At 44.6% G+C, this 22,408-nt stretch overlaps 1 protein-coding gene across 1 annotated transcript; it reads left to right on the top strand.

The window, feature by feature from the left end:
- The first annotated feature begins 246 nt into the window (after positions 1-246).
- On the top strand, positions 247-22,050 carry GTF3C2 (general transcription factor IIIC subunit 2). The gene is made up of 19 exons (XM_007470831.1): positions 247-540; positions 8,326-8,596; positions 8,761-9,082; positions 9,677-9,962; positions 11,757-11,851; positions 12,654-12,731; positions 12,878-12,976; positions 14,069-14,296; positions 14,471-14,582; positions 14,799-14,907; positions 16,209-16,234; positions 16,419-16,548; positions 18,530-18,674; positions 18,782-18,943; positions 19,127-19,214; positions 19,850-19,978; positions 20,270-20,422; positions 20,573-20,680; positions 20,999-22,050. The coding sequence occupies exons 2-19, from the start codon at positions 8,350-8,352 to the stop codon at positions 21,215-21,217; spliced, it is 2,736 nt and encodes a 911-aa protein (XP_007470893.1). The 5' UTR covers positions 247-540; positions 8,326-8,349; the 3' UTR covers positions 21,218-22,050.
- The last annotated feature ends 358 nt before the right edge of the window (positions 22,051-22,408 follow it).

The following is a 22,408-nucleotide window of genomic DNA, read 5'->3' as shown; positions in this document are numbered from 1 at the left end:
CCGGAGTCGTCCCCCGAGGCAAGGATTCCTTTGTCTCCCAGTCTTCGACTCGACGGCGGGGCTGCAGGTCAATATTCTCACGTCAGCCCGGCCCTGCCCGCCACAGGCCGGTAGTCTCGACAGAAAGCCAGGATTCCGCGCTCGGGAGCGACACTCAGGCCTGGGCACTCGCACTCTCGAGGCTCGAGTAGAAGCCGCGTGGGAACCGGTCGGGGGGCGACGACTATCACCGCGCAGGCGTCAGTTCCCTTCGGGACACTGCAATTCCCATAAGGCCGTGCAGGGGCGTCCCCTGCGCCGCTAAGGCCCGGGAGCTGCGCCCGCTGCGACAGGGCTCGGGGACGCTCGCCGCACTGCATTATGGGATAGATAGTCTAATAGAAAACGTCCTGGGGCACAAACTCCCAACCAAGCCCACGTGTTTACCTTGTACACTGGGGGGACGTCAATGAAGAGTAGCTACCAGATTTCGTCATAAAACGGCGACCAGACAGGCGGCGCCATCTTCGAACTTGGACTTCCGGAAGGACTTTGGTGAGGGTGAGTGTACCACAGCGGGATGTGCGGGGCCCCACGATTACTACCCCCCACCCCACTTCTTTTTCGGTAGCACTAAGATATTGGGAACCAACTCCGGCTCCGCTTTTCCGCCTCTGCACAGCATCGCGACCTCCAGCCCCCTGAACTCCTCCGGAAACCGTCGTGGTCCCCACCTCCCTAACCCACGGTGGCAACCGTGCATCCCCCATCTCTGCTCTCCTCGGGTCTCGCCTTCTTTCCCCACGCGGTGTCTGTAATACCTCATCCTGTGTCCCGGCCGCGGCGCTGCCTACATTGCAACCCTCGGACTCTGCGAACCTACCGTAGTCCTCAGCCTTACGAAACTCTGGGCTCGCTTTCCGAACAGGCTAGTGGTGAAAGCTACCCCACACCCAGGACTGAGAAAGGGCAGGCGGTCACCCCTAGAGAGGTAGCGGGTCGGTCTTCTCATTCTGCTGTGTTCCAGCCTCTTCCTCGGTGAGGCTCTTCTAACCCTGGGGGTTGTGCCCCGCGCGCTGCAACCTCATTGGCGCAGCCAGGGGCCAGTTATGTTTCCCAATCTAGTCCTTTTATCCCGCAGTAACTTGGCTTTCTGTTGGGGAAGGCAGAGGTGGTGACTTCAGCTTCATCCGTGGTAACTCACTTTGTTAGAGGGGTGCAGGGTATGGCCAAGGCTTATAGCCCCAGGGGCATATTGTTACACAAACCTGTCACTTCTGTGCCTTCGTCTCTTTTGGCCACCCCTTCTTATCAACTGTAGTATTGTTTTCTTAGTAATTTTTTTAAATTGATTTAATTTTAAGATATAAGTGCTTTAGTCTTGATCTAAACAATGTAGATGAAACCATGGGTTTCATGGACTAGTTATATTTTTCTTTTTATATATACAAGTTAAAATAAAAACACAATTAGTCAAATAAAATCGTTCATTTTTGTATGTCAGAAATCATCTTGCATACCACCAGTTGTACCATAGGAACACTTTGGGAAACAGTGTATTAGACCAAACAGTGTGTGTAAAGTAACTCCATAATTGAGGAGCAGTGTTATCTAATCATTTTCCACATCTGGGGAGATCAGGATGGCAGCCTTGGAGCAGCATGGGAACCAGACAAGTTGGGGTGCCGATGCAAAATTTTATAAACTCTGGTACACATTTACTAAACATCCTTTACTTGTGTCCAGGATTTGCATTGTGTAGTCAAAAATGGAAAGTAACCACCAATACCGTGCCTTCTATGAGAAGTGAATCCTTATAGAGATTTTTGTACCTTGAGAAGTTAGTTGTTCAATCAACAAAGGTTAATTGTTGCGCTTACCACGTACCAGGTTCTGGATACAATAGTGAGTCAGATAGACAAGAGCCCTATCTCATGAAACTTTTAAGGAAGATAGATATGGAATAAGTAAATACCCGTATCTCTTATGATAAGAAAATTCCAGACGGGCTAAAGAGCTACATGTAAAATCCAAAACTAGAAAAATTATTCGAAGAAAATAAAAGAAGATATTTTATATTCTGATATTATATCAGTGCGGTAGGAAATTTTTTTTTTTTTTTTTGCGGTACATGGGCCCCTCACCGCTGCGGCCTCTCCCGTTGCGGAGCACAGGCTCCGAACGCGTAGGCCTAGCGGCCACGGCTCACTGGCCCAAGCACTCTGCGGCACGCGAGATCTTCCCGGACCGGGGCACGAGCCCGCGTTCCCTGCATCGGCAGGCGGACTCTCAACCACTGCGCCACCAGGGAAGCCCAGGAAATACCTTTTTAAGACACAGGGGAATTCCCTGGTGGTCCAGGGGTTAGGACTCTGCACTTCCACGGCAGGGGGCACGGGTTCGATCCCTGGTCAGGGAACTAAGATCCCTGCATCATGCAACATGGCCAAAAAAAAAAAGACACAAACAGAAGCCATAAAGGAGAAGACTGAGAAATTTAACTCATAAAATTTAACTTCAGTTTAGCAAGAAACATAAGCAAAGTTTTTTTTAAAAGGTAGATACAGAGAGAAAATATTTGCAACATAAATAACTGCACAGATCAATAAGGAATGATCAATTTGTCCTATAGAAATATGGGCAAATTATGTGTATCGGCAATTCATAAAAGACATAGATGTCCAACATATAAAAAGAAGTTGCTAATCTCAATTATTACCAGGACAATGCAAATAAGTACAGTAGGGAAGAATTATTTCACCCATCAGACTGGCAAAAATCAAAGATTGACAAGGGGTGGTAAAATGGGTATACCCATTTTTACAGTTAGTAAGAGTATAAATTGATTTTCACCTTGGTGACCTGTTTGGCAGTATCTATTAAATTTTGAAATGTGTATACCCTTTAACCCAGTACAGTAATTCCACTTCAGATGATTATTCTAGAAAAATAATTTCTCATTAATGAAGAGATCTATACTAGAATATTCACTGCAATATTATTTGTAATAGTATTATAATCCAATTGTCCATTAAATGGGAAATATCCAAATAAACTATAATCCTATGGAACACCATATAGTAACTAAGAAGAATGAAAAAAATGTATGTGGAAAAATGATATGGAAAAATCTTTAAGACATGTAGAAATTCTCTTAACTGATTCCATTTAACTAGCTCCCTCTGTTAACTGACATTCTCCATTTCCTGTGTAAAGCATACTTTACTGATGCCCATGGCACACTGAATTCTTGAAGCCTGTAGATTTTTTTCCTGTAGGCCCGGTCACTCTAAGTAGTTGAACTGAATGCTTGCCAAGAGTCATTGTATTGGTTCGAACATTTTTAATATCAGTTGATTTGTCGCTGTTTATATAATTGTGACATATATTTAAATTTTAAGGAAATTTGAGTATGTAAGAGTTACTGTTTCTATTAAAAGTAAGTTGAAACATGGCAGATATACAGGTGTTTTATTGTTGTTCTTTATATTCTACACTTATTATAAGTATTTTGTATCAACTAAAGATTTTATAAAAACAATTCTAAAAAAGAAAAGAAAGCAAACTAAACTGAATACTTTGGAGAGACAAAAGTGGTGAGTTTGCAAACAAGCAAAAAAGCTACCAAATAGGTGTAAGACAACTGTAAAAGACAGGAAATTTTGTAAACATCTGGAAGGTTACTGGACTTGAATTGCTTCTCAAGAAAAGAGAATGTTTCAAGAAACAAGTGGTAAGGAGCCTTGGTGCTGCTGAGAGGTCAAGTTAAACGAGACTGAGAAGAGTATTGGACTAATTGACACAACAGTTATTGATCACTTTAGCTTCAGTGATGAGTTGAGGGCAATCTCCTAGTTAGGATGCAGCAGGGTGATTAAAACAGGGCAGACAGCTCTTAAAGTTTGACTGTGAGGGGCAGGAGGATATTAGTTGGAAAACTGTGGGTTGAAGGATAGTTGTATTTGTGTTAAGATGAAAATTTAAAAATAGTTAAATGTTTATTTTTTTAATTTTATATTATTTATTTATTTTGGGGAGGCACATATTTTATTTATTTTGGCGGGGGTGGGGGGTGGCGCACCATACAGCATGCGGGAGCTTAGTTCCTCCACTAGGGATTGAACCTGTGCCCCCTGCGGTGGAAGCGCAGAGCCCTAACCACTGGACCACTAGGGAATTCCCGTTAAATTCTGTTTAGAAGGAGCCAATGGAAAGGAAAAGGATAAACATCTTCAGTTTCTTTTGGTGGGGCAGGAGGGGGCATGGGGCTAGAACACAAGTGGAAAGTTTGGCTTTGGAAAGTGGATGAGGGGCTCAGAGGCAGGGAGTGTTAGGTTATCTGACAAGAAATTGAAGTATGGTTTTTGATTGTTTAAGAAACCTGAGGCTAAGTTATCTGCTGAGGACTAGGGTGTCAGACGTTGGAGGAGAGAGGGTATGGGAGCTGATTAGAGAGAACGTGTGCTCAACTAGTGCTGAACAACTAGCTTACATGTTCCCATGGAGAAGATGGGTGATTGGTTCATCCAGGCTTGAATTTTGCCGGGCCCGTGGAACAAAAAGAAAGGAAGTTTGTAATATCAACAAGAGTCTGATTAAAATAAAGGAGTCTAAACTAGATGGTATGTGGCTGACATAGGGAGAAATTGGAGAGATCAGTGGATTAATTGATGTGGTTAAAGAATAGATATAGTGATAGTAGTTGAGCAATCTAGCTGTACTGATGGGAGGTTGTGGTCAGATATTGGGTGTCTTAGTGATTTTAGAGATTAAAAGGTTTTATTTGCTGACAAGGTTCAGGTGTGACAGTGGAGTGACTAGCAGTGATTTAGCTGAATGTTATGAGCTTGGAAGAAACAAGGTTTTTACAAAATGGGGAGGACTGTTGGTCAAGAATTGACACTGGAGAGGAATTGAGAAAACACTGATCCTACTTTCTACCCTGGGGTAAGTGGGATGTGAGAGAATGAGCACCCTCCATCTGAGAGCCTGGAAAGCTAGAAATTTCATTTCCTGGAATTTTTCCATCCAAGATTCTGAATATGATTTAGGCCTTGCCAATCAAATGTGCTCTTGAAGAACTCAAATTTGGACTTGAGTTTAGAGAGGAGGCAGGCCAGAAGGCATGCATTTTGCTGTTGCAGATTGTGGCAGTGATACGGTTCTGGATCTGGGAGCCAGAGAAGAGTGTTCCTCAGTTGGTCACTTTCTGATTATTGCAGAGGCAGCTTATTTATGGAGCCATCAGCTATGGCAGGGGCTTCTTGATCCAGCTTCTGGCTCCCCACCATGGCAGAGGAGAAGCCATGTGGTTCTTGAACCAGCAGCTGTAAACTTCTCAGTTTGACAAGTACTTGTTCCTAAATGTTTTTTCCTCAACCCTTCCAGTGATCCTCTATGCAGGTCATTTTCAAACTTGAGTATGCATCAGAATCACCTGAAAGACTTGCCGTAACATGAAGTGCTGGCCCCATCCCAGAGTTTCTGATTCAGTAGGTCTGGGGTAGGACTGGAAGTTTGCACTTAACTGACTTCCAAGTGATGTGCCAGTTCTGGGACCACCCTTTGAGAACCACTGATGTGAACCATTTAATACCCTGTAATAAATCCCTTTTATTTATCTTGTTTCTGTCACCCTTGTGTTGTTTTTTTTTTCTTTTCTCTTTGTGTGTGTGTGTTTCCATTATTTTTAATGATCTTTTATTATGTGGTCTTTTAAAAAATTCCTTCCGTTTCTTAGCCCTATTGGGTATTTTGGAAGCAATATAGTACACTGGTTTTAGTTCTATTAAACATCTAAACGGTATTAGTAGGGAGTTCCCTGGTGGCCTAGTTGTTAGGATTCCAGGTTTTCACTGCCGTGGCTGGGGTTCAATCCCTTGTCCAGGAACTGAGATCCCGTAAGCCACACGGTGCAACCCCCCCCAAGAAAAATGGTATTAGTAAACCTATATTTTTCAATTTGTCAGCCTTAGAAGCAAAATTAAGAACTTCTTCTTTTGCCCCAATCTACTACAATCAGAATATTGGTGTTTTTACATTGTGGGACATTGAAATTTTTAATTTATAATCTGTTTTATACCTGTAGTTACCACAGTTAATGGTGTGTCACTGGGTTAAATCCTTACTGCCAGCCTTTTAATAACACAACTTCTCCATTAGAAAGTTCTTTATATTGATTTATCTTTCATTGGCTAAATTAGGTCTTCAAGTGGATTTTTTTAGAAACTTGCATATTTAGAATGTCATCCCATTACCTTTACATGAATGACAGTTAAGTAAAGAATTCTCTTGATCCTTTTAATGTTTCTTTATCTTCTGGCATCAAATGTTTCTGAGAACTCTGAGGCTGACCTGATTTTCTTTTTTTTCTCTCTTTGTAGGAGAAATTTAGTATCTTCACTTGTATTTCTTGGTCTTAATGAGTATTTATTGATTTTTGTCTCCCTTTTGCACCATAAGCCCTTTTGATCTATAGACTGAGATCTTTATGTTAGGAAAGTACACATTTCTAGTTTTCATTTCAGGAAATTTTCTTTTGTTAGGTCTTTGAACATGTTTTTTTTCTGTTCCCATTTTTCTTCTCTCTTCTTCAGGAACATCAATTATTCATATGTTGGCTTCCCACTTTCTCTTTTCATCCATATCATCTTCTCACTAATCACTGTTATCTCTTTACAACCTGTCTGGTTTTTTTCAAACACGTCTTTCATATCACTGATTGTCTTTTCAGTAGTACGTATAGTTTCAGCATTTTGCTTCTCCTCTGGTTTTCATTTCTTTGATTTTATTCTTTTACTCAGTTTCTTTCCTTATGACTGCCAGCTCTTTTTTTTTTTTTTTTTTTGCCTTGACATTGTTTTATCTCTTCTTTGGGCTCTTAAATCTTGGATTCCACAGTCTCTTTGGCTTTTTTGAAAGAATAGAAGCTTTTGTTGGAAAATTTCTTGTTTTCTGGAGACTTTCTTTGAAAGGGTACTTTTCGCCTTTTTCATTTGTGTCCTTTTTATTCTTTCCATAGTAACTATGCATAGGTCCCATTGGATCCTTTTTGCTTATTACTAATTTTGAATGGAGTAGTTCTCTCAGGGTTTGCTGTTTCCCAGAGAACAATGTAGGTGGATTCTCATTGACCTCTATTTACCTTGATAGTGTTATATTATATCCCTAGCATATGATGTTATAATGTATCCTTAGCACCTGAGTTAGAGTTGGCTGTTGTTATAGTTTATAATGATAGACTGTAGCTTCCTCAAGAGAGACAGTTAGAAACTTTAATTTATATGATATTTCTTGTGATATTTGTATTAGCACACTTTTCCACTGAGGCTGATGAGTTCTTTATCCTTAAGACATATATAGACCTATGGAGGGGTTCCTCCTGGGATCTGAGCTATTTCTTCCCTTTTGTTACAGACAAGTAGGTTATTCTGGCCAAAAACTGGGCCCTTGCAGAGTTCTGTGTTGCTCAGGTTTTTGGTTTGGTAGTCAGTGTATTGTTTATCTCTGTCAGTTTACTTTGGTCCATGGTTGCACAGCTGGTTTCCTGGGTTTGAAGAAAATGAAGATTCATGACCATTTTTTAGTCTATTCTTCAGTGTGGAAATGGTCTCTTAATGTAGTAGGATGTTCCTTAATTGTCTCATAGACTACCACCTCCCCCATCCAGCTGAAAGATTGCTAGCAGGACACTAGAGAATTACTTATTCTTAAATAAATCTGTACCTTGACTAACATTCACAAAGATGGATGTCAGATCTAGTCATCCTGTCCTCCTTCAATTTGATGTAAACTTTATAGTATCTGGCAGCTATTCTTTATAGTCTATTCTAGAAACTTGCAGCCCTTTCTTACATTCATAACAGGTGATTTTCTCTCTCTCTCTCTCTCTCTTTTTTTTTTTTTTTTGAAGGGGAGGGCATGATTCATTTCATTGGGTTTCAGGGAGAGGAGTTAAATAATTGTTCACTCGCTTTAAATCATCTAAATAAAGCACTTAGTACAATACTTGGCACACAGTAAGCATTTAATAAATGATAGCTTTATTATTGCTTGTTTGTTTATTGTCAGCTCCACTAACATGTGAGTTCTGTGAGATCAGGGACCTTGTCTGTCTTGCTTATTGTCATGTTACCAGTTCCTAGAATAGTGCCTGACATATAGAATATGCTTAGTAATTATTGCTGAATGAATGAATGATCAGAGAGCTTGGGTTTCTGGTTGGTAGGGAAGGTGGGGGGAGGTTGGAGAAATGGTTGTGAGAAGAGAAAGACAGGAAAGTAGAAAAATCTGAGCCAGTGCAAATAGCTTTTACCTTCTACTCACTTGTATGTCTCTTATATGCAGGCACAGCCATCTTAGGGGGTGCTGATGGATCCCTACGGGGTCGGCTGTGTTGCTCTGGAGGAGGCCGGCCCCGTGGGGAACATGACTGTGGTAGACTCTCCTGGACAAGAGGTGCTAAAACAGCTTGATGTCAAGGCCTCTTCAGAAACAACCAGTGTGGAGGCTTCCATAGAGACGTCATTATCTACCCCTTTGCCTGGATTTGAGGATTCTCTTGATGAGAGGAGGCTCCCTCCAGAACAGGAAACCCTCTCCAGACTGGAACAGCAAGGTATGTCCCTTGACCTTTTCAGCTTTTTATCTCCCCATGCTCAGCTTAAGATGAACGAGAGCAGGTTGAGCTCATAGGACCTTACAAACTTGGGTATGGTGTAATCTGTTCCAAAGAGGCTTGAGCTTTGGTCCCATCTCACAGACCCATATTCTTCTCTACAGATCTTTCTTCAGAGATGTCAAAGGTCCCAAAGCCTAGGGCCTCAAAGCCTGGCCCGAAGAGAGGTGGTAGGACACGGAAAGGCCCCAAAAGGCCCCAGCAGCCTAATTCTCCATCAGCCCCTCGGGTTCCTGGTCTCTTAGATCAGTCCAACCCTCTGTCCACCCCCATGCCTAAGAAACGAGGTCGAAAGTCCAAGGCAGATCTGCTACTGCTGAAGTTGTCAAAAGGCCTAGATCAGCCAGAGTCTCCACATCCAAAGAGGCCCCCTGAGGACTTTGAGACCCCTCCTGGGGAACGACCCCGCCGAAGGGCTGCCCAAGTGTAAGGATTTCGGGGCACAGCTTGGTGGAGGGGGGCTGGGTGAAGGGATGAGGGTGGGGCAGGTGCTGAAGAGATGAGTGGACTGTGATGAGGTGTCAGGTAAGCAGGGGTGGTGTCTGGGTTCTGGGGACTTGAGCAGTCTTCTAGCTCTTACCACAGCAATTTTATCTGTGGTTAAATTTGTCTATCTGGGAGGTTCCTTTCTGTACCTCGTATCCTATCGCATTTTTCACAATGTCCTCCAAGTCTTCATTGCAATTTTACTGCCCAGTGTGTGTCAGTATATATGTGCCCTTCCATTCTTTCCCTTTGCCCTCAATGATCTTTGACTGTGGTAGAGGGAAAAGTGCTTTGGACTTGGAGTCAGAAGACCTGGGTTCAGATTCCACATATGTGATCTGAATCATCTTGGCCAAGTCACTTAACTTTCCTGGATTTCTGTTTCTGCATCTATCAAAGGGGAAGGGAAATTAATAGCCATTTCACATGGTCACTGGGAGGATCTAGTGAGATAAGAATCAGCCAAGTGTCGGGCACAGTGGGCTCTCAGTTAAGTGTCTGTGAGTGTTGCTCTGACTCTGCCCTATCCTGCAGGGCACTTCTGTATCTTCAGGAACTGGCTGAAGAGCTCTCAACAGCCCTGCCTGCTCCAGTGTCCTGTCCTGAGAGCCCCAAGGTGAGCAGCCCCACCAAACCCAAGAAGAGCCAGCAGCAGGCAGCCTGTCATTATGGAGAAGAAGAGGATGACACCGCACGGGACGAAGACTTCGTTCTCCAGGTTGAGGCTGAAGATGGAGAAGAAAGTGAGGCCCCAAGCGAGAGCTCGTCTGACCCCGAGCCTACAGTGCCCCGAAGCACTGCACGAGGATCCACTTCAGGGGTAACCTGAATACACAGAGTGAATGGGGATAGCAGGATTATTAGGGGGTCAGCAGGATGCCTAGAAGGAAAGCTTTGGCCTAGTAACTAGGATGGCCAAAACAGGTAAAAGGAAAAAAGAGCAACTTCAAACACAGTTGAGATTGTAGGGGCTGCGGGTGTAACTAAATAAGATTATTCGTTCATATGTTGAGCATCTACTCTATGCTAGGAAACACAAGCATGAATAAGACAAGGTCCTGCTTTACAAAGCTCACAGTGTAATAAGTGCTGCATCAGGAGTGAACAATATGGTTTAGGCGTATAGAGGAAGGATGATTAACTGCTTGGACTTTATGGAGAAATGATACTTGAGCTAGGTCTTGAAAGGAATAGAAGTTTGCCAGAGAGGATGGCTTTCCCAGAAATTGGTTGTGGCTGCAGCATAGGGCCTGGGGTAAAGTGGTGGGGAAGATTAAACTAGAGAGGATGAAAGGACTAAAACTGATAGGAGCCAACAAAGGGTGTGTGTGTGTGTGTGTGTGTGTGTGTGTGTAATTATGGTAAAGTAGATAAAACAAAATTTATCATTTTAAAATGTATAATTCATTGGCAATCAGTGCATTCACAATGTAGTATAACCATCACCACTATCCATTTCCAAAACTTGTCATCCCAAACAGAAACTCTATACAACAGAGGTTTTTAGGTAGAAAAATAGCATGATCAGTTAGGAAAATAGATTAATTTGCAGTTGACAATAAAGAAGACAGCTTCAGATCTCCAGTTCTCCAGAGTTAGTAAGGGCCTAACTTAAGCAGTGAAGGAAGAGAAGATGGGGAGGCAGATAAAAGAGATATATAAGAGAATTAATAGCAGTTGGGAATTGAAGGAGTAAGAGTTTCTAGCTTTGATGGTGCTCTCATACACTGAACCTGGGCACACAGAAAGAGTGGGGCACTCAGGATGGGGGAAGGTGGGCAGGTGAGATGATGAGTTTACTTTCTGACATGTCGAGTTGGAGGTGCTGGTAGATCAAGGGCCATCCTTCTGGAGACGTCTCTTTGCCAGTCAGATATATGGGACCAGTGCCTTACTTCTCCCAGATGCAACATTTAAGGGAGCACCAAGACCCCCAGTAATCAAGATAAGTATCTCGATGCAACATTTTAAAAATCAAAATTAATGCAACAAATCTATGGTGAAGAAAACATCAAAAATTTAAATAAAGATAGAAACCGTATAATTGATTTTCTCTTTTGCCTCAGGCTCTAATATGGCTCAGCACCACACTGAGTCTAGAATTTGTAGAAAAGTTGAGACTGAGTAAAGTTTACATTTACTAAGATGCAGACTTGATAATCAGGCATTAAAATGGTGGTCAAAGCCATGAGACATAGGATGAAATTACCAGGAGTACGTGTATTGAGGGCTGAGGAGACAGGGACTCTGGGAAATACCGTCACTGACCAAATGGATCAGAGGAGGGAGAGCCTGCGAAGGAATATTAGAGACGTGAGAGGAATAAGGAGAGACTACCCCATAGGGCAGGAGTTTCAAGAAGCAAGTGCCATGGAGACACGCCAAGGAAGATGAACAGAAAACAGAGGAGGTTTTGCAGTTTTGATGGAGGAATAAGCAGAAGATGAAGAAGTCATTGTAATGGTTGAGATACAAATCTTTTAAGATGCTGATAGGTAAAAGGTCAGAGAGGAAGTAATGCCAAGAAAAGTAAAAGTTGGGAAAGCGGTCTCCTGGGGACTTTCTCCAGCTTAGAAGATTCTCTCCCTTACATTTTCTTCAATTTGATCCTCAGAAGCAGAAGCCACACTGCCGGGGAGTGGCTCCCAATGGCTTACCAAATCACATCATGGCTCCTGTTTGGAAGTGCCTTCATCTCACCAAGGACCTGTGAGACTTGGGGAACAGGGGCTGAGGATGAAAGGGTGGTGGAGGAGTGCAAAGGACGATGTAGCAGTGGGGCTGTGGGAAGGGCGGAAGGCACTCGCAGGGTAGAACACTGTGAAGACATTCATAACTAAAAGGTACTGCTCCAAAGGCAAGAGCTCTTTTTTTTTAAATTTTATTGTATTTTATTTTTTGGTTGCCTTGGGTCTTCGTTGCTGCGCGGGCTTTCTCCAGTTGTGGCGAGCGGGGGCTACTCTTCATTGCGGTGCGCGGGCTTATCTTGCGGTGGCTCCTCTTGTTGTGGAGCATGGGCTCTAGGCACGTGGGCTTCAGTAGTTATGGCATGCGGGCTCATTAGTTGTGGCTCACGGGCTCTAGAGTGTAGGCTCAGTAGTTGTGGCACATGGGCTTTGTTGCTTCGCGGCATGTGGGATCTTCCCGGGCCAGGGATCGAACCCACGTCCCCTGCATTGGCAGGTGGATTCTTAACCACTGCGCCGCCAAGGAAGTCCAAGGCGAGAGCCCTTGAGCTGTGTTGTCCAATATGGTAGCCACTAGCTGCATGAAGCCATTTAAATTTCATTTTCAATTAACTACATATAATTAAAAGTCCAGTTTCTCAGTTGCACTAGCCACATTTCAAGTGCCCAGGAGCTACTTGCAGCTGGCGGCTAGTGTGTTACACAGCACAGATAATAGATCGCTCCCATCATTGGGAGCTGCTATTGGGCAGCGCTGCTTCTATTGGGCAGTGCTGCTCTAGAATTTCTCTCTTCCTTCATTCACGATGCTTCTGTTTCTCCAGCCGAGAACAGAAGCATTCATACTGGGAGTTTGCGGAATGGATTCCTTTAGCCTGGAAGTGGCAATTGTTATCTGAACTGTAAGTTGAAGAAACATCTTTGAAATCTAGGAGGGGGTGACACCACTGGAGACAGAAGGGTAACAGAGGACTCTAGATTTATAATGGGAATCCCAGGATGGATGAAACTCTTCCAAACTTAGGCTATTCCCTTTGCCCTCCCCCAGTGAGGCAGCTCACTACCTGCCCCAGGAGGAAAAGTCGCCACTGTTTTCTGTACAACGTGAAGGACTTCCTGAAGATGGCACACTCTACCGAATAAACAGGTGACGATTGCACCTCTTTTTCTGATTCTGGGAGACAGGAAAATGAAAAATGGATGTTGAAAGGGATGATAGATTGGCCCTGTTCTTCCCTTAATGCTGGTCCAATTGGTCCCAAGGGTAGGAGTGCTGGCTAGATCTGGTCAGCCCCCTCGAATTTGCAGTGCTTATCGCTGCTGGCAAGACTGAGGGAGCCTAGGGAGGTTGAGGGTAAAACCAGTTTTCAAGGTCACTCTACTCCGATAGACCTAGACAAACTGGCCCTAGAGAGAACACTGTAGTAAACCAGAATGCACAACCTGTCATCTTTGAAAGTAAGCCTAGGACTAGACAGACTTTGGGAAGGAAAGGAGGAAGATACAAATGGTGGCCAGGACTGGTTTCACTTGTAGACTGTGACTGATGTTCTGGTGCTTGCTTAAGTCATTTCACAGGAGCTCCAGGTTGAGCTCCCATTCTGTTCGCATTACTTTTTTTTTTTTTTTCTTTTTTAAGAGCAGTTTTAGGTTCACAACAAAATTGAGAGGGTTTTTCCCATATACTCCCTGCCCCCCACATGCACAGCCTCCCCCATTATCAACATCCCTCACCAGAGTGGCACATTTGTTACAGTTGATGAACCTACACTGACACATCATAATAGCTCAAAGTCCATAGTTTACCTTTGGGTGCACTCTTAGTGTTGTACATTCTGTGGGCTTGGACAAATGTATAATGACATGTATCCATCAATATGGTATCATACAGAGTATTTTCACTGCCCTAAAGATACTCAGTTCTGCCTATTCATCCTCCACCTCCCCCACCTCTGGTTATCACTGATCATTTTACTATCTCTATAGTTTTACCTTTTCCAGAATATCTTATGGTTGGAATCATACAGTATATAGCCTTTTCAGGTGGGCTTCTTTCACTTAGTAATGTGCATCTAAGGTTCCTCCATGTCTTTTCATGGCTTGATGGCTCATTTCTTTTTAGTGTGAAATAATATTCCATTGTCTGGGTGTATTACAGTTTATTTATCCATTCATCTACTGAAGTCCTTACTACCTTTTATTAACTCCTTTTTTCATCCCATCTTTGACTTTTCTCTAGATTTAGCTCTATCACAGCACACCCAGAGCGCTGGGATGTGTCTTTCTTTACGGGGGGACCGCTCTGGGCTCTGGACTGGTGCCCAGTGCCAGAGGGGGCAGCAGCCTCGCAGTATGTGGCTCTTTTCTCCAGCCCTGACATGAATGAGACACACCCACTGAGCCAGCTTTATTCGGGCCCTGGGCTGCTCCAGCTCTGGGACCTTGGGACCTTGCAGCAAGAAAGCTGGTGAGGTGGGGCTGGGACGCTGCCATTGGAGGGTGGTTGAGGAGGAGAGAAGGATGGGGCTGGGCAGGGGAAGGGGGCAAGGCTCGGATTGGGTTGAGACATGGGGAGCACAGGCTCTGGCAGCTCCAGGCCCCTCCTTCCCACCCATTCTCCCCACATGCTTTCTCTCCTCAGTCCTGGCAACAGAGCCCACTTTGTCTATGGGATTGCTTGTGACCATGGCTGCATCTGGGACCTCAAGTTCTGCCCCAGTGGAGCGTGGGAACTTCCAGGCACCCCTCGGAAGGTACCTCCCAGTTTATTGTGGGATGGCCCTAGGACTCAGAGCCAGGACCAAGGGGCCCTGGGTCTTCCCAGAGTTGGAGGGAGGGAGGTTAGAGAGTGGTGGGTGGTGTTTTTCCAGCAACTCCATATCATATTTTCAGGGACCAGAACCTGATAAGTTTTCTGAGTGTTGCCTGAAGGCAGCAAGCCTCAGTGCAGATCTGGTCTCACCCTCTAGGCTCCTCTGTTGCCCCGGTTGGGTCTCCTGGCTCTTGCCTGCTCAGACGGGAAGGTGCTGCTGTTCAGTCTGCCCCATCCTGAGGCCCTGCTGGCTCAGCAGCCCCTAGGTGAGTAGCACAGCAAGGAGAATGGGGCTGCTGGAGTTGTGGCCAGAGCTTAGCAGGGCCTGTCTGTCTCCCCTGAAACTCCTCCAGGCCCAGTCTCTCCAGTACAAAGCCTTACCGAGTCACTTCTCCCATTCTGACTTCACACGTGTTGTTCTTGACCTCTCTCTTTGGCAGCCTGCACGCAGTCCTCTCTTTTGCAGTCTTGTAACTGCCCTCTTTCAGCACATTACCTTTTATCTCCCCCGCTTCCTTGCTCTCCTGTGCTCTCAGGTCTTCCCCCTCTTGCTACCACAGTTAATTGGCTGTGTGAAGAGCTGCTGAAGGCTGAGGTGTGCGCCTGGGGCTTGTCTCCCCTGCCATATTCCTCTTCCTCCCCAGATCCTGTCCTCCACCTCTCCTGCCCTCACCACCACACATACACGTAAACACACTCTCTTTGTTGTGAAGAGAGGGAGAGAATATAGAGTTCTCCCTCTATATTCACCTTTGTGAAGGTGAACACAAAGAGGAAGGGGCAGGAAATGCAGCTCCTATTTGGTGGAATTTATTTGTTTTTCAACAGCACTGAGTAATTAAAGAAGAGGGCGCCTAGGTTTGAACCCTGAGAAATCCCCTGTTCGGTGGTCTGGTGTTAGGAGTGTGCTGAGGAGGGAGTGGGAGGTGAGGAAGTGAAGACAGAAATGTATAGACAATTCTTTCAGAAGTTTGGCTGTGAAGGGGATCATATAAATGAGGGCGGTGGCTGGAGGTGAAAAAGGGGTAAAGGGGTACTTTCCTGGTAGTCCAGTGGTTAAGACTCCGTGCTTCCAATGCAGGGGCGTGGGTTCAATCCCTGGTCGGGGAACTGAGATCCCACATGCCGTGTGGCGCGGCCAAAAAAAAAAAAATGAATAATGGGTAAAGGAAGGCTTTGGTTTGTTCATTTGATTTAGATAGAAGACAAGAGTGCATGTTTACGTGTGCGTATGAGAGTGACCCAATAGGGAGAGAGAAAGTGGACAGGGCAGGAGAAGGGGAGGGTAACCAAATGAGCCATGCTCTGGAAAAGGAGGGGATGAGAAGAGAGCCGAGTAGAGGGGTTAGCCATTCTGATAGGAGGAAGGGCACTATCATATAGAACAGGAGGAAAGGAGAATCTGGGGTCAGATAGAGGCAGGTTCATACGCTTGATGGTGGAGAGAGAAGAGTGTGAGGGAAGGGCATGGTTGAAAGGGCCGGGGTGCTGGTCTAAGAGCAAGGCCTAATTAGGATCTCAGTCCTCTGGATGCAGAGTGTCAGTTACTGCTCTTCTTCCCTCACAGATGCAGTGAAGCCTGCCATCTATAAGGTGAGTGAGGAGCCTGCTACCTTAGCCAAGGCTCCATCTTCTTGAGCCTCCCTTACTGACTCCACAGCGAGTCTCCTTCCACCTGAAAAATCTCCCACCTTCTGCTGGATTGAACAAGGATTGGAGCCTTTGTTCCAAACAGTAGTTATCCCTAACCCTAGCCTTGTCTCTCCTGTCCCTGCAGGTCCAATGTGTGGCAACCCTTCAGGTGGGGTCTATGCAAGCGTCAGACCCCTCTGAGTGTGGTCAGTGCCTTAGCCTGGCTTGGATACCCACCCGGCCCCACCACCACCTGGCTGCTGGATATTATAATGGTGAAAAGCAAAGCAGAACATAAGGAGCTACCGCTCTTTAAACTTTTATATATGCTTGTTTTTCTGTTGTTGTTTCCTTTTTGATTCAGTGTTCGACATTATATACTTACAACTATTCATGAAGTGTAAAAAAATACAAAGAAGAGAAAAAAGTCACTAGAATTTTTCTACTCAGAAAGAAATTGAGTAGATAAACATCATTTCATGCTGCTCTCTATGCATGTATAAAGATAAAAAGATTAGATGGAGAGATAAAGAATTCTGTAAAAATGGGATCATACTCTAGATACTATTTTAAATTAAAAGGTATTAATTATACTTTAACTTTATGGAAGGAGAAGGCAAGTGAAACTGAAAAATTAGCTAAGGTCCCAATAAATGTTCCTTCACCACAGAGAGATTAGTTCCATAAAGATACTTTTAAGATTAAAAAGGAAAAAGGTAAAAAATTATAAATAACATTAAGTAGTTGGCGTTATTAGGTTGTTATTGTTTTTAAATGACAGTTTCACTTTTAGACACACCAGCAGACTTCTGCTAGGGTGATAAGGGAATTAGCACTCGTACGTACACTGCTTCCTGTCATCCTTCTCAGTCTTCTAATTGTGTTTCTTTTGGTGGTCTTGTTCTTACACTGTCAAGGTATGTGATACTCAGTGCTGTTTTGCTATCTTAATTCCCAGAGTTACTTAATCTTAACTCTATATTGAAAATGATTGCCTGTCTCCACCAGTCCTTTCATCTTGGTCTCCCCCTCCATTGCTGAATTACTTATATTGCTTAGCTGTAATTCACTGTCAAGTTTTTTCAAAAAGGCTCATAGATGCTACATTTCCTGAGTTTATGTATAAAAGGGGTTTTAGCTTCACATGCTTCCCCCAACTTTTTTTTTTTAATTAATTAATTAATTAATTATTGGCTGTGTTGGGTCTTCGTTGCTGTGCGCGGGCTTTCTCTAGTTGCGGCGAGCGGGGGCTACTCTGTTACGGTGCGCGGGCTTCTCATTGTGGTGGCTTCTCTTATTGTGGAGCACGGGCTCTAGGCATGTGGGCTCAGTAGTTGTGGCTCACGGGCTCTAGAGCACAGGCTCAGTAGTTGTGGCGCATGGGCTTCATTGTTCCGCAGCATGTGGGATCTTCCCAGACCAGGGCTCGAACCCGTGTCCCCTGTGTTGGCAGGCAGATTCGTAACCACTGCGCCACCAGGGAAGTCCCGGTTCCCCCCCCCCCCCCGTTTTGTTTATTAAATTCTTATTGTTCTTTAATTTGTCTTTCACTTTTATCAAAGTTACACTCTTGATTACTTCGTCCTCTGCCAGCCTGGTCAGGGGTCAGCTTGTTTTAGATCAGCTGAGTTAGTTTCTATTTGTCCATTTGTTTTCTATTCCTCTACACTTTGTTGCTTTTGGCTCCTTGCCTGTTCTCTTTGCCTTAGAGCAGAGTTGGCAAACATTTCTCTTAAGGTTCAGATAGTGAATATTTTATGCTTTGTGGGTTGTTTGGCCATTGTTGGAACTATTCAACTCTGCCATTATAAAGTGAAAGCAGCCACAGACCTTAGGTAAGCAAATGGGTGTGGTTGTGTTCCAGTCAAACTTATTTACCAAAATAGGCAGCAAGCTGTATTTGGCCCATGGGCTGTAGTTTGCCAACCCTTGTCCTGGAAGGTTTATACTTTTTTAAAAATCCCTTTATTTTTATTTAGTAGGGAGTAGAGGACACTGGGTTCATTCAACCTATCTTCAACTGCAGATCTCAGACTAAGCTATTGCTTTTATGTTGATGAGAATTGGAACTAAAAATATCAGGTTGAGTCTTTAAACCGTGGAGGGAATGTTGACTAGCTAATCATGATCTCTACAGCCTTTCATAAGGCATCAGGTCTGAGAGTAGAAGACATAGACCCTAGGAGCCAGAGAAAGGAATTAGAACAAGAAGGGAGAACCTGGCTCTAATACCTATGCATTCTATCCCTACCTCAGGCATGGTGGTTTTCTGGAACCTTCCTACGAACTCGCCTCTGCAGCGGATACGGCTCTCTGATGGCTCCTTGAAGCTCTACCCCTTCCAGTGTTTCCTAGCCCATGACCAGGCTGTGCGTACCCTTCAATGGTGCAAAGCTAACAGGTATAAAATAGGAGAGTTGTGGAGGTGGGAGGTGAAGACTGGGACAGGCTGACTCTTCCAGGCTTGTTCAGATTTGATCCTCTCCCTCTTCTCCCATCTTTCCACAGTCATTTCCTAGTCTCTGCAGGGAGTGACCGGAAAATCAAATTCTGGGACCTTCGACGACCTTATGAACCAATAAACTCTATCAAGCGCTTCTTGAGTACAGAGCTGGCCTGGCTGCTCCCTTACAATGGTGTCACTGTGGCTCAGGACAACTGCTATGCCTCGTACGGCAGGATGGAGAGAGGAGGAGCTCTGGGGACAGGCCCTAAGGGTTGGGGTGCACTGTGCCAGATGGTTGTGGGGAGAGGAGGGTTGAGGGTTGTTTCACTGAGAGAGTTTGAATTGTGGGGGAAGAAATGAATCTAACCTTAGAAAAAGGAAGGTTTTCTTTTCTCTTTCTCTTACAGTTATGGACTCTGTGGAATTCATTATATTGATGCTGGTTACCTTGGTTTCAAGGCCTACTTCACTGCTCCTCGAAAAGGCACTGTCTGGGTGAGCCCCTCTCTTCCAAACCTTCATTACACAGGGAAACGTTCCCTTTACTCACCTAGTGGTGGTCAGAAAGAGGCAGTAGTGGGTTTTTTGGTTGGTTGGTTTTGTTTTAATATTTTAAAATTTGTTTTATTCTTTCTGGCTGCGTAGGGTCTTAGTTGCGACACGCAGGATCTTCACTGAGGCACGCGGGATCTTTTTCGTTGCGACGCGTGGGCTTCTCTCTAGTTGTGGCGTGTGGGTTTTCTCTTCTCTAGTTGTGGTGTGCAGGCTCCAGGGCACATGAGCTCTAGTTGAGGTGCGCGAGCTCAGTAGTTGTGGCGCACGTTGGCTTAGTTGCCCCGCGCCATGTGGGATCTTAGTTCCCTGACCAGAGATCGAACCCGCGTCCCCTGCATTGGAAGGCGGATTCTTTACCACTGGACCACTGGGGGAGTCCCAGAGGCAGTAGTTTTGGATAAAAGGAGAAGACAGGTGTGTGGTAATTGTATCTTCAGGGATATGGGTTATGATAAACCCATATTTGTTTGTGCGAATGTCTCTCCCCCCTCAGACTGTGAAGTTGTTACCAGTTCAGAGAACTGAATAAATATGAGTGAATGAATGAATGAAAAATATCTCTCTCTTCCTATTAGAGTCTTTCAGGATCCGACTGGCTCGGGACAATAGCTGCAGGAGATATATCTGGGGAGCTCATTGCAGCTATATTGCCTGATATGGCACTGAACCCAATAAATGTCAAACGACCTGTAGATCGAAGATTCGTACGTATATGAATATTTAATAGCAGCACTATCTGTTGGGTCCTAATCCACATGACCTCTCAAATTAGTGCTACCAATTAGCAGAGTACAAATTAGTACTAGATCTCCCAGCCCTGATATTCTCCCTGGAAGTCCTAGAATAGAGGTGTACATAATCTCCCCTACCCTCGTGCATCTGAACATATGTTTAAACATACTACTTACAGTCTTTCCTGCTCCAAACCAATTTTCTCTTTTACTTTTATTCAGTCTTCAGTATTATAGAACCTAATCTAACATTCTTCTTTCTAGCCTATATATAAAGCAGATCTGATGCCATATCAGGACAGTCCTGAAGGTCAGGACCACTCTTCTGCTTCATCCGGGGCCCCCAACCCTCCCAAGGCTCGAACTTACGCTGAAACCGTCAACCATCACTACTTGCTCTTTCAAGACACAGATTTGGTAAATTGAGGCCAGGAGAATGGGTGTGGCATTAGAAAAAGTAAAAAACTTGAGTCCTTGTATAGTAGGGAATCCTAAGAAGTTCCAGCAGAAAGATGCAAAACTAAGAAGCTGCTCTCTTTCTCTCTCCTATTACACCCTCCTCCCCAGAGTTCATTCCATGGTCTGCCCCACAGAGAACCAATGCTGCGCATGCAGGAGGGAGAGGGGCAAACACGGCTCTGCCTGGACCGGCTGCAGCTGGAAGCTATTCATAAGGTAGGAACCTTATCTCTCATCTTTGCCATCCTTCATCTCATTTCCTCCCAACTCTGGGCCTGTGAGCAATGAAATGGGAGATGAAAAGGTAATGGAGATGGTTAAGGCAGGGGAAACAGCTCCGGCACTCTTATCCTCCAGAGCATGATAGACATACGTCATTCCTCGTCTTCTCATTCCTACCTCTCACCCTATCGTGGTCCTCCTATCCTTTCAGATTTGTGGCTCTTTTTTTTTTTTTTTTTTTGCTCTTAGAGCTAAGACTCACCCTACAGCAACAACTGTGAGCATCTCTTTTGTTTTCTATTCTCTTCACAGGTACGTTTCAGCCCAAACCTGGACTCCTATGGATGGCTGGTCTCTGGGGGGCAGTCAGGGCTGGTTCGGATCCATTTTGTCCGTGCGCTCACCTGTCCACTGGGCCACCGTATGCAGCTTGAAAGCCGAGCCCACTTCAATGCTATGTTCCAGCCGGCCTCCCCCACTAAAGGGCCTGGCTTCCCTCCAACCAGCCATCGCCTTCTGCCTGGTCCCTAGTCGTGGTCCCCACAGAACACTCAGGATGAAGTCTGCCGAGAACAATTGGCCCCGTGCACACAGCCATAGGAACTGGGGCTTTCCTGGACAGTGATGCTGCCAGGCCTGGACCTTTAGACCTGCCTCCCCAGGACTCCTTAGATCCCTCTTTCCACAGACTTCTTCTGTCATCACGGCCCCCCGCGGGCAAGGGGATTCTCCCTCCACAAACTCTCAAGTCTCCTCAGCATAAAACTATGACTCACGAGAAACACTCAGGCCTGACCTAGGCTTGGGGGTCAAATTGCTCATATTGAGCATATTGTGAAGTGGGTAAAACTAAGTAAAGGTACTGGGTGTTTTTGAGACCACATGTGAGTGGGTATTTGGAGAACTGGAAAGGGTATCTGCATGAAGGCTCCTGTCTGACTATATTCCAGGATCCAATATTACTGCCTTCCTAACTTCCTCTTTAGAGTACCCAACACACAGGCCCACAAGGGGGTGATTGTAATTCATTGCACTGAAGCTGCTTATAGTACTTACTTAACTGAGGAACACACCACAGACACCCTGCCAACAGAACAGTGGCTCAGATCTTACTTGCTCCTGCTTATGAAACATTCCCAATCACTGGTCATCTGACCCTTCTTGAGCACTCCTAGACAGTCATTTTTAAAAAATCTTCCTTTATATCAAGTCAAACAGTATACCTCTATAAATTTTACCATGGGTGTTAGGAAATCTAGTCACTCTTCCCTATGACTGCCCTTCTAAGTATTTAAAAATAGCTATCATGTGTTTCCCAAGTCTTTTCTTCTCTAGATTAAATATCTTCAGTTACTTTAACCATTCTTTTACACGTCATGATTTTTGATCCTTCATTATACTGTCACATTGTTGACTTATTAAACATATTTAGCTACTTTATTTCAACTCTATAGGAGGTATTTCAAACCCAAGCACAGTAGTGTATTATAGCTCATCTTGTTAGAATCCTCTTGTGGGATGTTGCAGACTCACAGTGACTGCAATACTGCCTCTTAAGCAAGGATAGAGCCCACAAGGAGAAATAAGCAAACCACAGTCTTGGAATGTATAAGAGTACAACCTGAGGTTTGGGGCAGGGAGTAGTCAGTGACTTCAGGAAATAGAGAAAAACACATAGCCAGCTCCTCTTTAAGGGAGTGGAGATTAGTTCAGTGCCTACCT

Source organism: Lipotes vexillifer, unplaced genomic scaffold, assembly GCF_000442215.2.
Source record: "Lipotes vexillifer unplaced genomic scaffold, Lipotes_vexillifer_v1.1 scaffold717, whole genome shotgun sequence".
Lineage (NCBI taxonomy): Eukaryota > Metazoa > Chordata > Mammalia > Artiodactyla > Lipotidae > Lipotes > Lipotes vexillifer.
Note: the sequence above shows the minus strand (reverse complement) of the source record. Positions and strands in the feature narration are given on the sequence as shown.